Below are 13828 nucleotides of genomic sequence, written 5' to 3'. Positions count from 1 at the left end.
CTGGTTCCAATAGGGGAGGTTGTTGATGCGCATGCTCTAGCTGATATTTTGGGCTGCAGAATTGGAACTTTGCCTATGTTGTATATTTACATGCCGTTGGGGGCTTCTCATAATTCCCCTTCAATTTGGAATCTAATTTTGGAAAAAATTGAGCGAAAATTAGCTGTGTGGAAGAAGTTGTACCTGTCTAAGGGGGGTCGATTAATGTTACTCAAGAGTACGCTATCTAATCTCCCGACTTACTTTCTATCGTTATTCACAATTCCTACTCATGTGGCTAATAAAATTGAAAAAGTTGCAAAGGGTGTCCTATGGGGTGATAGCAAGATTCATTTGGTAGGATGGGATAAGGTTTATGCGCCTATAGCCAAAGGTGGCTTGGGGATAAGGAAACTCACTACCTTTAATCTAGGAAGCACGAGTGCGGCGTTTGGGCCGCCGCATCCGCGTCCGACGCGGGGATGCGCAAGCGACGTCGCTGCCTGCGCGTCCATGCCGCGTCGGGCATTAAAAAAAATCATCGCGCCGATTCGGGCCAACGCGCGCAAAATCGGGCCAATTCACGCCAATTCGGCCCGAATCGGTTCGTATCGGCGCAAACCGATACCGGCCGAAATTCAAAAAAAAAAAAACAGGTGCATAACTGTTTAACTTGGCCAAAAAAAAAAAAAAAGGTGCAAACGCACCGTTTGGAAAAAAACCAAGACCCAGTCCTCTCCCTCTTCATTTTTCTTGTGCCTCTCCCCCACTCTCTGCCTTCACTCTTCAGCTAGGCTCTCTCCCATTCTCTGTATTCTAGTTATTATTTACTATTGCTCTTAAATTTGGTATATATTTATATAATGTGAAAAAAGTGTGTTTAGCAATATATTAAAAATATAAATAAAAATATTTTTAATAATTTTTTAATCGCCGCACCCGCACCCTACTTTTTCAAAAATTGCCGAGTCCAGCACCCGCATCCGAATCCCAAAACGCACCCATGCTTCATAGCCTTTAATAAGGCATTATTGGGGAAATGGTTGTGGCAGTTTGGGAAGGAAGAGGATCGGTTAAGGAGGAGGGTGGTAGCTTCTAAATATGGGGAAGAATGGGGGGGATGGACCTCAAAGCTGGGTAGGGGAGTTCATGGGTGTGGTTTGTGGAGAAGTATTCGCATGGGATGGAAGGATTTCAGCAAAAATTGTCAGTTTGTTGTTGGGTTGGGGAATTAGAGTGAGGTTTTGGCAGGATGGGTGGTATGGGGATCAACCTTTTCAATTGGTATTTCCAAGGTTGAATGGTATTGCCATTAATAAGGAGGTTTCTGTTGAAGCTTCTTTGCCTAGGTAGGGGGCGGAGGAGAGAAGATCTTGGAATGTTCGTTTTAGTAGATTTTTTAATGATTGGGAGATGTATGAAGGGCTGCAGTTTCTTCGTATACTGGGTGTCATTACCCCTCCTATGGATGTTGGAGACCGGATGAGATAGAAATTGAAACCTCATGGGGTTTTTGACATCCGGTCGTATTATAACAAATTAAGGGATTCTCCCTCAACTGTCTTTCCTTGGAAAGCTATTTGGAGAGTAAAGGCCCCTAGGCGAGTTTTTTTTTTGTTTGGTGTGTAGCTTGGAATAAGATCCTAACGAGAGATGATTTGAGATTGAGGATATTGGATTTTGTGGATTGGTGCATTATGTGCCGTCATTGTAGAGAGACGGTAGACCACTTACTTCTTCATTGTGAGATGGCTTATCGGTTATGGAGCTTTGTTTTTATAACTTTTGGTTTGTCTTGGGTTATTCCTAGATCAATCTCAAACTTGCTTTTTGGATGGTGGAATTGGATGGGGGGGAAGCATTCGTCTCAAATCTGGAACTTAGTCCCGTTGTGCATCCTATGGTGTATTTGGAAGGAACGGAATCGGAGGACTTTTGAGGATTTAGATAGCTCCAGTGATCAGTTGCTTGCTTCTTTTAGTGGAACTCTTTTTGATTGATCTCGGGTGTGAGGACTCACGTCTAGTGATTCCCTCCCTTCTTTTCTTTGCTCCCTTTTTCTCTTGTAATTTCTTTGTTGTTTGGTTTTCTCTTTTGTTTCTCTCTGTTTTCTTCTTCTTCTTCTTCTTCTTGTATTATCTGGGTTTGCTCTATGTTTTTCTTGCATAGAGTAGTCTTTCGTATATATATCATTCTTACTTATCAAAAAAAAAAAGTATTAAAATTATAGTTAAATAATTAAATTCATCATTTCCTAATAGCTTAAACTTTTGGGACAATCGGTAATTTAACAAGATTAAAATACAATAAATCAAATAAGGAATCCACAAATTCCAATTCCCAATCTTGGATTGACCAGCTAAACTGAGAGTTCCAACTTCGCCCATCACTCAGATAAGAAGCTATTATGTGTTCTTATCTGCAATTAGAAATAAATACGAAAATACATCTTTAAGACAAGCTACACCAAAAATCATACCAAAATGGAACTGGCAAACTGTCCCCTGACTAATCGAACCTCCTCGAATAGATTTCCAAAGACTTGCCCCATGTGAACCCCTAACCTCCGCACCCCATGATTCTCCACATTTAGTACGTATAAATTATGCCTCCAAATATAAATTTTTCAACCCCAAACCTCCACAACCATTTCCCTAACAAGGCTTGATTGAAATTTCTCAACATACAAATCCCCAATCCTCCCTCCTTCAAAGGAGAACAAACAGTCTCCCAATCTGTTAAATGGAATTTCCTAACATCCCCGTACTAAATCTCTTTGGAGATTCTCCAATCTATTAGCACTATGAATGGGCATTTTAAAGAGTGACATAAACTACATTGGAAGAGAATAAAATGTACAAATAAAGAACTTTTTGCCTAAGCGGCTCGATGTCATATCAGAAAATTAGGTAATAAAAACTTTTCAAGAACAAAAGTCAAATTTTTCATATGATACCGCAATCCACAACAGAAGTGACAATATGAACCTCGGTTCAATTTCCTATATTTGGCTACTATTTAAGGCCTGTTTTCTATACAAAATATAATAATTATCACATAATGCAAGCTTAGATAGGGTACAACTAATGTAAATCATAATCTGTCAGAAAACATGATCTTTGCAGGAAATAATAACCCTTACTATTTAAATCGTTATGATGAGCAGTAAATATTTGTTCACAACAAAGAAATCCCTCAAATATGAAGATAAAAACCACCTGATTAAGCCGTGCAAAGCGTTCAGAAAACAGCCTCGTGAGCAAAGGAATTGCGACATGAATTGCTGCTCTCGCAATAAGAGCATAAGAACTTAATCTTTCATCCATGGCTGCAAGGACCATATACTAGTTTGTAAAGTGAACTAAAGCCAAAAATGAAGGATAAAGATGATTCTTAAACAAAAATAAGTACTTAAATAATGTGTCCTCATCATTCAACACTGACTGAAACCTGGTACTGTCATTAACAACTGAATCAATAATGAGAACTAACAAAACCCAAGAATACAGAAGATTTATCTTTTTCCCATACCAGAGATTGAAGATTGAAGGTAGTCACCATCAACATCATCCGTCAAGGCTGAAGAAGCAGCTGCTATATCACATATAACATTCATATTCATGACCAGATAAAATGCCCAAAGAAATTGATTGCAAAACAAAAAAGCATCAGAACTACCTTTTAGCTCAGACTCTACAATCAAGGCAAAGAGATTGCCAGCGGCATTTATCCCTTCAGGAGGAAGCATTGCATTCCCACCGGTACTATCCAATGGCTGAAGACAAATCACAAAGAATTCTTAGTTCTAAGGCAATGTCAAACAGCTTACAAACTAAACGCATCACAACAGTCATGTGATATATCATAAATATAAAATGCTTTCATCAGTAATAATGCTAGTAAGCTAGAATCATCAATGAAACTACCATGGCATAGAACACTCTCATCATCTTTCAAAACAGGTAGCAATTGACTAACTATTAAATATGAAAACAATGTCCTTGTTGCACACATATGATAACAAGATAAAATATGCTAAAAGTGCAATAGTTATAGATGCTTATTATAGTGCATTAAATACATACCACAAGAAGAGCAGTCCAGGTATCTAACAAGATATCACGTGCCTCCCAGCTCCATGTCTCCTCTTCAGGGTAAGTAGACATAAGGACTTTAACAACCTCACACATCAAGGTGGATAATAGGGTAAGAGTGCCAAAAGGCCTGAACATCAAAGCAAAAAGTTCAGATAAGACAAGATAATACATCTTCAAAGATGTATACTCCATCATATGAATAGCCCCTACAAGAATGATAAGTGATTCCTCATTTATACTCCCTGTGTACATAAAGTATTTCCTCTTCATCACCAAATTTTATTACTTACAAAAAAATATAAATAAAAAATTGATAAGTAAAGAACTAAGAACTGCAATAATAGAATACTCTGTGACTAACCTTATGGACATTAAGAGCTGGTCAAACGCAAAGGGAGTTGTTACATTTGCAATAGACAACAATGCACGGCAACCATCAAGCATTTCACTGATCAAAACCAGAACGAATATGAGAGTTCGTTGGAAAGTTACAAATGTGTGCATATATATGGATAAAAATAGGATATCTGACCTTTCACTTTTTCCACATCCAATTGCTTTTGCAACAGCTTCAGGTGGATCAATCCATTCAATTATCCCAGAAAGCAGCTGTAGCAAATGATGTTCATGCATTTGCCCATTATCTACATCAATGAACAGCATACTCACTAAAACATATGTTTTTCCTAATCAAGGGTTCCTATCTGATGAAAGACAGAAGCAAAATAGATTTTTTGTTACTGAAACATAAACTTCACTTGCCAAGATCAGATAATTAGTCAATTAAGTGTTGAATATTCATATCAAAGAATCCAGAAAATTTGGCAAATTTTTTAATTTTAAACTGAAAGTTTTCCTCAGCCGCTCAGCCTATATGATTGACCATCACACAACGTGAATGCACAGGAAGAGACAAAATAGCCACCTAGAAGTTACAACCTGAAAATATATAAGATCTGGAAAATCTAAAAAAGTAGGGATTCTTCCAAAAGCAGTCTTCCAACCATAAAACGATCTAAAAACCAGCTTAAATTTATCCCCAGAAGTTCACCGCTGTCAATGGTTCTATTACTCAATTCCTGCCAATTATTCCTTCTGTTCCTCAGCCTACAGAGTATTAGAAACCACTTCCACCAGCTCCCCTCACCTGGGCAGGTTCTTACACCTTACCCATCTGCCACTGGAAACACAACTTCCTGTCTGACCTAGCATCTATATTAGGTGCCACCACTTCTCTCTCTTTTCCCTCATCTCAAGGCTCCTCAACCAAATGCTGCATTTGCTCAGTTGGGAGAGCCAAGGTACCGTTCAGTAGTGGTTGGGCAGTGATCTTTGTGCCAGGGGTAGAACTCAGAAGGATGGCCAACATTGTCTTAATAGCTAAGGCTTGCATGGAGGTGGCATTGCAAGTTGCAACCATGTTTAATGTGACCCGATTAGTTTGAATTTGTTCTTTAGTGAATACTTTGGAAAATTCGGTTCTTCTCCACTGCAACTTCTGGCCTAATATTCTGGGTGTGCCATGGGGGAATTCTTTTTCGCATAATGGAATGCGTGCATCAATAATTTCTGATGGTCTTAGTAAACAGGTGTGGCATATTGACAAATGTGCGTTACACTGACCAAATTGTAGGGTTTCTTTGGAAGAAAAGACTGCTATGGGTATTGCCTTGCGTGAGAGCTGACTATATTGTGTTGAGAGAAAGCCACCTCAGTGTTTGAGAGTGAAGAGAAATTCTATAGTGAAGATCCAACAGTTTCCACATTTCTTTCATCCTTCTGTTGCTGCCGGATGCCCTCAAAGCTTAGGCTTCACCATGAACAGAAGAAGAACCTCATCACTGCTTTAAATGAAACCTTTGTTGCTATTAGCATGATCTTTGGCTACTTTTTAAGGAATTTTAGGGTTTTCTGGATGGAGAGACTTCTGAAAGTCGTATTGTTTTGGAGATGATCTTATTTCCCTGGTATTTTGCACAAATTTTTAGGTATTTTAATCAAAATTGATCGTATATTGGACTGAGTATTTTGAAGGCTGTTTTGGGGTTTTATTGGCTGTTACTTGTCCACCAAAGAATTGTGGGGGCTTATTTACTGGATTGATTGCTGCTGTGTCTTATTCTACTTGCCCAGATACATTGGTCAGAATCAAGTGCAGAAAATGGTATCATTAAGAACTGGTAGGAGATATCCATCATTTCTCTATCCCCACGCAATACTGAAAACCGAGAAGATGCCCACCCTCAACTGCTCATGTTATCCTTTTAAGTACCTCCTTGGCTTCATTTGGGGTATAAAGGTACCTAAAAGGGTGTCTTTCTTTTTATGGACAGCAGCTCGGGATAGTATTCTTAGCATTGATAATCCTGTTAAAAGAGGTCAGTCCCTGGTTAATCAGTGTTGCTTGAGTTGTTGTGCTAAGGAATCTGTGAATCATCTTCTACTCCATTGTAAGTATGCTCATGCTCTATGGTGTGAAGTCTTTTTGATGTTTAGAATCCAATGGGTGATGCCTAAGACAATTACCTTTCTTCTTTATGGATGGAGGAATTGGTTTGGAGAACATTTATCAACCATTTGGAATATGGTTCAAGGTTGTCTACTGTGGTTAATCTGGTGGGAACGTAATACCCGTATTTTTGAAGATACGGATAGACCTGTAGCTTTGTTGAAGTCTATGCTTGTTGGGACTCTATTTCAATGGTCTGGAATTTGGGGTGTCACACAATGTATTTCTATTTCTGATTTTCTACTTTCTGTCAATTTCTCTTCTTGAGTTACATGTAATTGTTTTAAGTACAGAGTGTTCACCATCACGGACATGATACACTCTTTTTTCTATAAAACTTTGATCACCTATCCAAAAAAAAAAAAAAGTACTTCCTTGGCAAAAATGAAGAGGAGAAGAAACTGCATCTGTTAGCAGCAAACCTCTAGAACTTTGAAGAAGCTAAAAAGAAGAACTACAATGACCAGAATGGAGAATCTGACTGTTGCATTGCAAGTCTATATCCGTTTGTTCCATTTATCCACAAAACCAAACCACTCTAACACAAATTACAGTGTCCCAATTTTCTTTGTTGTTGGCCTTTTTTACATCCAGTTTCTAAATCACTCCAAGTGTTTTTAATTGGATCTTACTAGTAAAGAACACTCATTGGCTACACAATAGAGTGCAATCTTTCAATCCCTCAACAAAGACACTATAAGAATTCAATGCCAATTTACCTAACACCTCTTCAAATGGTTAGCCAATTCTTAGCCAAAAGTTCATATGCAGTACCTATGTTGCGGACAGCATATCTTATTGGATTGGGTTTCTTATGTAGTTGGATTAGTTTGTCCTGCATCAACGTACCAAACTAATAAGCCAAAAATCTTTTTAAGTCAAGAACGCTAATTTCCCACTTCCTTTGGCACAAGAATAGCAAAAGAAGCATTCACACACTTTTTAAATGAAAGGTAAATACAGAACTCCTAAAAAATAAGACACACACAAATTGTATCTTCCTTCATCATCCTTAACAAGTTTGGTACAAAACCATAGTAAACAGATATAGGACCTTATCCTCCAACAGCCCTAATCACAACCTTTATCTTAAGGGCCTCTATGAACACCTCCTACCCTCTACTACAATAAATTAAAAAACCATCCACTCTAGGTCGCCAATCAAACATCTCTACATAAAGATGTTCACTAAACCAAATTATCTCTTTCTTCACTTATCTCTCCTTCAAAAAAAAACAGAGCACCATGAAGTTTTAAATCCCTGATAAAATATGCTCCTTCATGATAACTCCTAAGGGACCTAAACTAATGGAAATTTCATGTTGTTACCATCCACTACGAGCTAGAGCACCTTCAATTTTTGCTAACAAGTCTCTCTATTAGAAAGCAGATTACCAAGTCAAATTTGAGTTCCTTCTACACCATCATCTTGAGATAAACATGAACTCCCTTCCTTTGCTTTTTTTTTTTATAGGTAAAAGCTTCCTTGGCACCCAACTTCCAAACCTCATCTGGCACCCTACCCTTTCAAATCCCTAAGTCCCCAAAGATGTCTTTCGATCTTAATGAGTCATCTTTAAAGGCTTTAATCTTGTTCAAAAATTGCACTCAATCTCTATAGAAATTCTACATTTTACAGATGTCAACATTCCTGTCATAATTAACACACTATATTTCTCTTTAAAACTTTAAATTTAACCTATATTTTTACTAGGAGTAAACCCTTCGAATCCTGACACATCACCGGTGAGGTGATTTAACTACTAAAGTAACAACATGACACCTCATGAGGGAAATTCATACTTTGAGACTTTTTTAGCTTAGCAAAATAAAGTTTATCTTTTTCCATTAAAAAAAATAACAATAATAAAAAGTTTTATTTTGATCATCTCACATCAGATATGAAGCTTATGTAGTTTATCAAGAATATATTTGGTAGTTAGTAAACAATTATATATTTATAAATAAATAAATAAATCCAAAGAAAGACAGTTTTAATTTCTTGGTAACAAAGTTGCTCATATTAAGAAGGAAAGCTGAAAGGGAAATATCATAACAATTATAAATGAGTTCGTTAAACTAGAATTCATTTAAAATTACTGTAATTTAACTATAAATTCATACATATGACAGTAAGAGACACCTATTAGTATTTATAAAATTCTAGAGAACATTTATACAGAGATTATTCAACAAATGACAGATGAAAGCATAAAAACATTATTTATACAAGGGCATTAGATCTGCATCAACTACAAGCTCTTAGTTGTAAGTAAAAAAAAGGACATGTGGATAGGCAGGAACACTTGTACCAGAAAGAAAAATAGTTCCTGTTAATGAGCAGAATTGCACAATTAGCTTTCGAGCAGAGACTGCAATAGGGCAGTCAAGCCAGTAACCTTCACGTGAAAATTTTTGCCTAAGTGCCGCATATAAGTTCACAAGCCACCCAATATGGCCACTTGAAATCAAAACATCACGCCAAGCAGGACCAGGCTACAAGCAGCATAAAAAGAGAAACCCAAAAAATGTAAATGACTAATAACATAAGGAGTTTTAAATTATTATGTGATCTAGCAAGAGGTTTGTACAGAACATAAAATGAAAATAATGGACAACATGGCATTGATGTAGACTATATTATTAAATTGTTAAGATTGGCTTTTTGATCCAAGTATAAACCCCTTCTGTTTTTTCTTTTTCCTTTTTTGATAAGTAAGATGTTTTGTTGGAAAACAAAAACAACAACAAAATAAAACCTTCTTCTTTTTTTTGTAAATAAATGTTAAGGAACTTATCTATCAATTATAAATGCTTTCAATCAGCACATTTAGTTTCAGATCAATCTTACACACACACACACACACACACACACACACACAGATCATTACCTGCACTAAGGTACACTCAGATCGCTTAGATGAATCAATATCAAGCCTAGCTCCAGCAGAGAAAACATTTATACTGGTTTTCGTGCTATTGTTATTTAAATGGAAATCCCAGTTCAGGATCTGAAGCATGAGACGCAATGCAGCATTACAAACTTTAACCTCAGGTACTTCAGATTTGGATTCCACTATCCTATTAGTGACACTTAAAGCAGCATCTCGAGCCCAACAGTAGAACATCTATCATTAAATAGTATCAAAACAATGACAATGAATGTCAGAAAGGGGGAAAAAAAAGAGACCTATTAAAGCAGTCCATGTGATAACAACAGCTCATTCTGGAAGGAAAAATACCGTATAGTAGGAAAAATGCTTTTTTTTAAAAATATTTTTAAAAAGGACACAAAACAGAAACTGAAAGAACCTTCAAATAGTCAATCTCTAATGACCGCCAGCATTGCTCATGAAACTCCCTCGGAAGGCCCATGGCACTTGAAGTAGAGGGAGAAAATTCAGATACCTGAAGAGAAAGATATGCTTAGTCTTAAATCTTGTAAAATGATAAAAGCTGAAGCAAAAACCTGTCAAAAGTTAGTATTATAAAACGTGATAATCTATGAAAGTGAAATATACCAAAGATTCCAGAAAATTAACTCCAGTGAACTGCACATCTAGACCATGAATGCCAAGAACAGCCTGGTTTACCTGTAGCTGTCAAAGTGTTAGACGTGACAAGAAAAACATTGAAGGTAAATTACCCAACCTATGTGTCAAAACTTCAAGGCTAGATGCTGCGCTTGTGTGGTCATTTTTTTATGTTTAGTTAAAATAAAATGCATTATTCTTGTAAAGGAAAAGAGTAATAAACAGATAATTTTTTTTTGCTCAACATGGAGAACCTGAGAAAATAGAGAGATGGCTTGGTCAACAGAAGAGATAACATTCATCTACTGAAATTTATTTTGCACCATAGCTTGGGAGTTGTGGTCTTTGGTTTTCTGTTTGTTTGGCATTCAGTGGGTTATGCCTTGTACTGTTATTGAGGTGTTTGAGGCTTGGCAAGGAAAGTTTGCGCGACATCGTCACATTGATGTTTGGAGATTAGTACCTCACTGCTTGATTTGGTGCATTTGGCGAGAAAGGAATGCTAGAAGTTTTGAGGGCTGTGAACGATCTTTGCTGGAGATTAAGTCTTTTTTCTTACACACACTCTTTGAATGGAGTGTGGTTTTTTCTCATTTTTCTTGTTCTTCCTTTTTTATTTTTCTTGACCGTTGTTCTTTTGTTTCTTGATTTTTGTACCCATAGTACATCCCCAATGTACTCGTCTTGGCATTTTCTTTATTATTATTAATAATATTCTTACGTTATTTATCAAAAAAAAAGAAATTAATTTTGCTTTTGAATCTGATTTTGATGAGTTCCAGACTAGAACAACTATGAAGTCAATCTGTGTAACACTTGGAAATGTGAGATTATCTTCTAGATCACGATTCTTGACACAAGGACAAATAGATTTTGGCATGATACTTTTACCTCCCTAGAACCAAATTCATAAGGTTTAATAGCTTTGGAAATTGGCTACAAAAGTGGCACATTCATGTTTGCGAGTTGTCATGTGAAATATGGACAAGAAAGCAGCGAGTGCAGGTCCAAGGTAGTAACAGACCTCTACAAATGAGCATTGGATTTAGACAAATTTTGCTTCTAACCCAATAAAGACAATAAATACTATATTGGATCCTTCTAATCTTAGTACATTCTGGGTTCAAAATAACCCAGAATGTTCTACTAGGCAGGATGTCTATATCCTCCCACTACATATCATGTACTCTTCATTCTATAAACAGGAGAAATTGTTGTTTAAAAATTTTATATTTTGGTCCATTTTCATAGTTTCAAGAAGTGCTCTTTTTACCATTGCTTAAGGTGCATTCTTCAAGGTCTCTTGGAATCAATCCAAAATAAGACAAGGAAAATTCTTGGTGTGTTTTATCAATCTCTTGCACAACCTATCCATTCATAGTGTATCACAACACGCACACACACATATGCACGTATTTATGTATATTTAATTATTTATACCTGGTTAAAAAAAGCCTCCTTCTCCACAGTTGTAGTATCAAGCCTACACAAAATACAAAAAATATATATATACGGTGAATTTAAAAGCAACATTTTGTTCTCATAAGACACTAAGCAGGAAATCAAAGCAATTGTAAATTCAATGTTACTCCCAGGTATAATGAAATACAAAAATGCAACAAAGGCTGGTAAAATTTGCATTTATGCACTTGAATAATTTAAGTACCAGTACAAAGCATTTTCATCAAACTCAATCCAGATGGCAATAGGTCTCACAAATTTGCTTGTGATCCACATAGAAAGCAGAAACTAGGCCTGGATCAGACCATTTTCATCAAACACAAAATAAATAATAGAGCATTACATGAAGAATGGAAACTCATGTCACATATTTAGGGTTAGGGAAATGGTCAACATCCATGTAACATAAGGTGGCAATATCATAAGATAAGATGGACCTGCTGCCAACAAGGACTGCATTCATATGCCTCCTAGCAAAAAGTAGAACAAAAAGAAAAGGAAGGCCATACACTTGTTTTACAGGCTCTGTTAGTAGGTTACATATTAGATCATGCACAACTTACCAGCCCCTTTTCATCAATTGAGCAGCCACAGAAGAAACCTTTGCCAGGACAAAGCCCTCCTTTGAACTAGCATGTTGCATAACAAAGGAGAGACAAAAACTGCAAGCAAAATATACTTATTTAGTGGATGATAAAGGAAGTTCGATGTTGCAACAAAACTAATTAACATAGCCATCACTAGAAGAATGACTAAGGTCTGTTAGAAAGAAATAATGTTATCGGTAGTGATGAGAAATGCTACAAGGATAATAAAAATAACAGCATGTAAGTCAACCTAAGCAAGCTTCTCCTGTCATCAGCTGTGAGGAAACCCCATTCCCTGATAGCTGCATCACGAATTGCTGCAGCAGCTTGAAACCTAGCATCAGGCACCTGAGAATTCTCTGGATAGACAAAACAACTATCAGCAGGAAAGATGGGCACTATAACCTAATTTGTCAAAAAAACTGTTATTAAAGCAAGTTGCGCGGCAAACAAAGGTTTTGCATATTATAAGAATCAAACCATTGAAGCATACCCTATTGATTTCTCTTTTTTCTTTTCTCTTTTTTTCAAAGTAAAGGAAATTTTATTTAAGAACTTAATAATGAGTCACCTGAGTGTACAGGAAGTATACTGCTAGGGACCAACATAATCAAATACATAAATTACAAGCATCCATCAAATCATAGACTGAAGAAATAGAATGACTTCCTATGATAGACATCCAATCCGATAGAGTTTTAAAGAAGAAAAGTTTTAAATCAGCTATAGTCCTTTTAGAATCTTCAAAACACCGATTGTTTCTCTCCCGCCAAATGCACCACATCAAATAATGGGGACAGCCATCCAAATAACACCATTACGATGGTGACCAAAATTTCCTTAACAACAAGCAAGGAGCTCAACTACAATCTTTGGCATCGCCCAGTGGATACCAAACAAGGTGAACACCATAGACCACAACTCATAAACAATAGGACAATATAGTAAAAGATGGTCTACCGATTCTCCCTTACTTTTGCACATATAACACCAATCTAGAATCAACACCTTCTTCTTACGTAAATTATCAATAGTCAAGATCATTCATAAAGCTGTAGTCCAAACAAAAATTGCAACTCTGGAAGGAACCTTTTGCTTCCAAATACTTCTCCAAGGGAGGGAAGGATTGAGTACATACACCCAACAAAGCCTAATAGTAATTGCTTACCTCAAAACCCTTGCTCTTAGCAGGTGTACATACCCTACTGATTTCTCTTGATGAGAAACATCAAAGGTAGCCCCCTATGAAGACTTCTAAGACACAAGGAAAGGCTGGTTCTAGCGCTCAAGCATTAATGTGAGATTTTTCGGATGATGGAGAGTCTCTTGGGGCATTTCTTAGCTGGTCTAAGCTAAATACATTCTTATTTTGTTCTTTTTCTTGGCTACATTGCTGTTAGTTGAGTTTTAATTAAGTTTTACTTAAGACAAGGTAATGTGGTAATTTCCAAATGTTCTAGAATGGGCTGTACCAGAGGACCATCCGTCTTATTTCAAATTTTGGAATCCTTTTCTGTTCTTTTCACTCTTTTGGTACTTAGTTTAGTACTTCTCTTTCCTTTTTGTTTGGGAATCCTTGTCTTTGTTAGAGACAGACTAGGAACAACTTATACTTTTTTCTTTTGATGAGTGGACTAGGAACAACTTATATAAAGGTTTCTA

The 13828-nt window shown here is 36.7% G+C and overlaps 1 protein-coding gene across 14 annotated transcripts in view; it reads right to left on the bottom strand.

Annotated features, from left to right (window-relative positions):
- LOC142628052 (uncharacterized) overlaps positions 1-13828 on the bottom strand; it is a 38299-nt gene that overhangs the window by 18345 nt on the left and 6126 nt on the right. For 9 of the 14 annotated variants that reach the window (XR_012842978.1, XR_012842975.1, XR_012842976.1 and 6 more), the window contains exons 3-15: positions 12417-12525; positions 12143-12241; positions 11559-11601; positions 10107-10184; positions 9898-9993; positions 9477-9713; positions 8898-9081; positions 4609-4720; positions 4438-4524; positions 4065-4203; positions 3658-3754; positions 3511-3573; positions 3198-3307 (exon numbers count right to left, since the gene is read on the bottom strand). Coding sequence is in view for 6 of the 14 variants with exons in the window: in XM_075801999.1 (XP_075658114.1) it covers positions 3198-3307; positions 3511-3573; positions 3658-3754; positions 4065-4203; positions 4438-4524; positions 4609-4720; positions 8898-9081; positions 9477-9713; positions 9898-9993; positions 10107-10184; positions 11559-11601; positions 12143-12241; positions 12417-12525 (1454 nt within the window). In the remaining 8 variants the exon portion in view is untranslated. Of the gene's footprint in view, positions 1-3197; positions 3308-3510; positions 3574-3657; positions 3755-4064; positions 4204-4437; positions 4525-4608; positions 4721-8897; positions 9082-9476; positions 9714-9897; positions 9994-10106; positions 10185-11558; positions 11602-11783; positions 11874-12142; positions 12242-12416; positions 12526-13828 lie in introns of those variants that run through there. The other 5 variants (XM_075802000.1, XM_075802001.1, XM_075802002.1 and 2 more) reach the window with 5 other exon arrangements.

The sequence above is a fragment of the Castanea sativa genome, chromosome 3 (assembly GCF_040712315.1).
Source record: "Castanea sativa cultivar Marrone di Chiusa Pesio chromosome 3, ASM4071231v1".
NCBI lineage: Eukaryota > Viridiplantae > Streptophyta > Magnoliopsida > Fagales > Fagaceae > Castanea > Castanea sativa.
This window is presented reverse-complemented; position numbering and strand designations above follow the sequence as displayed.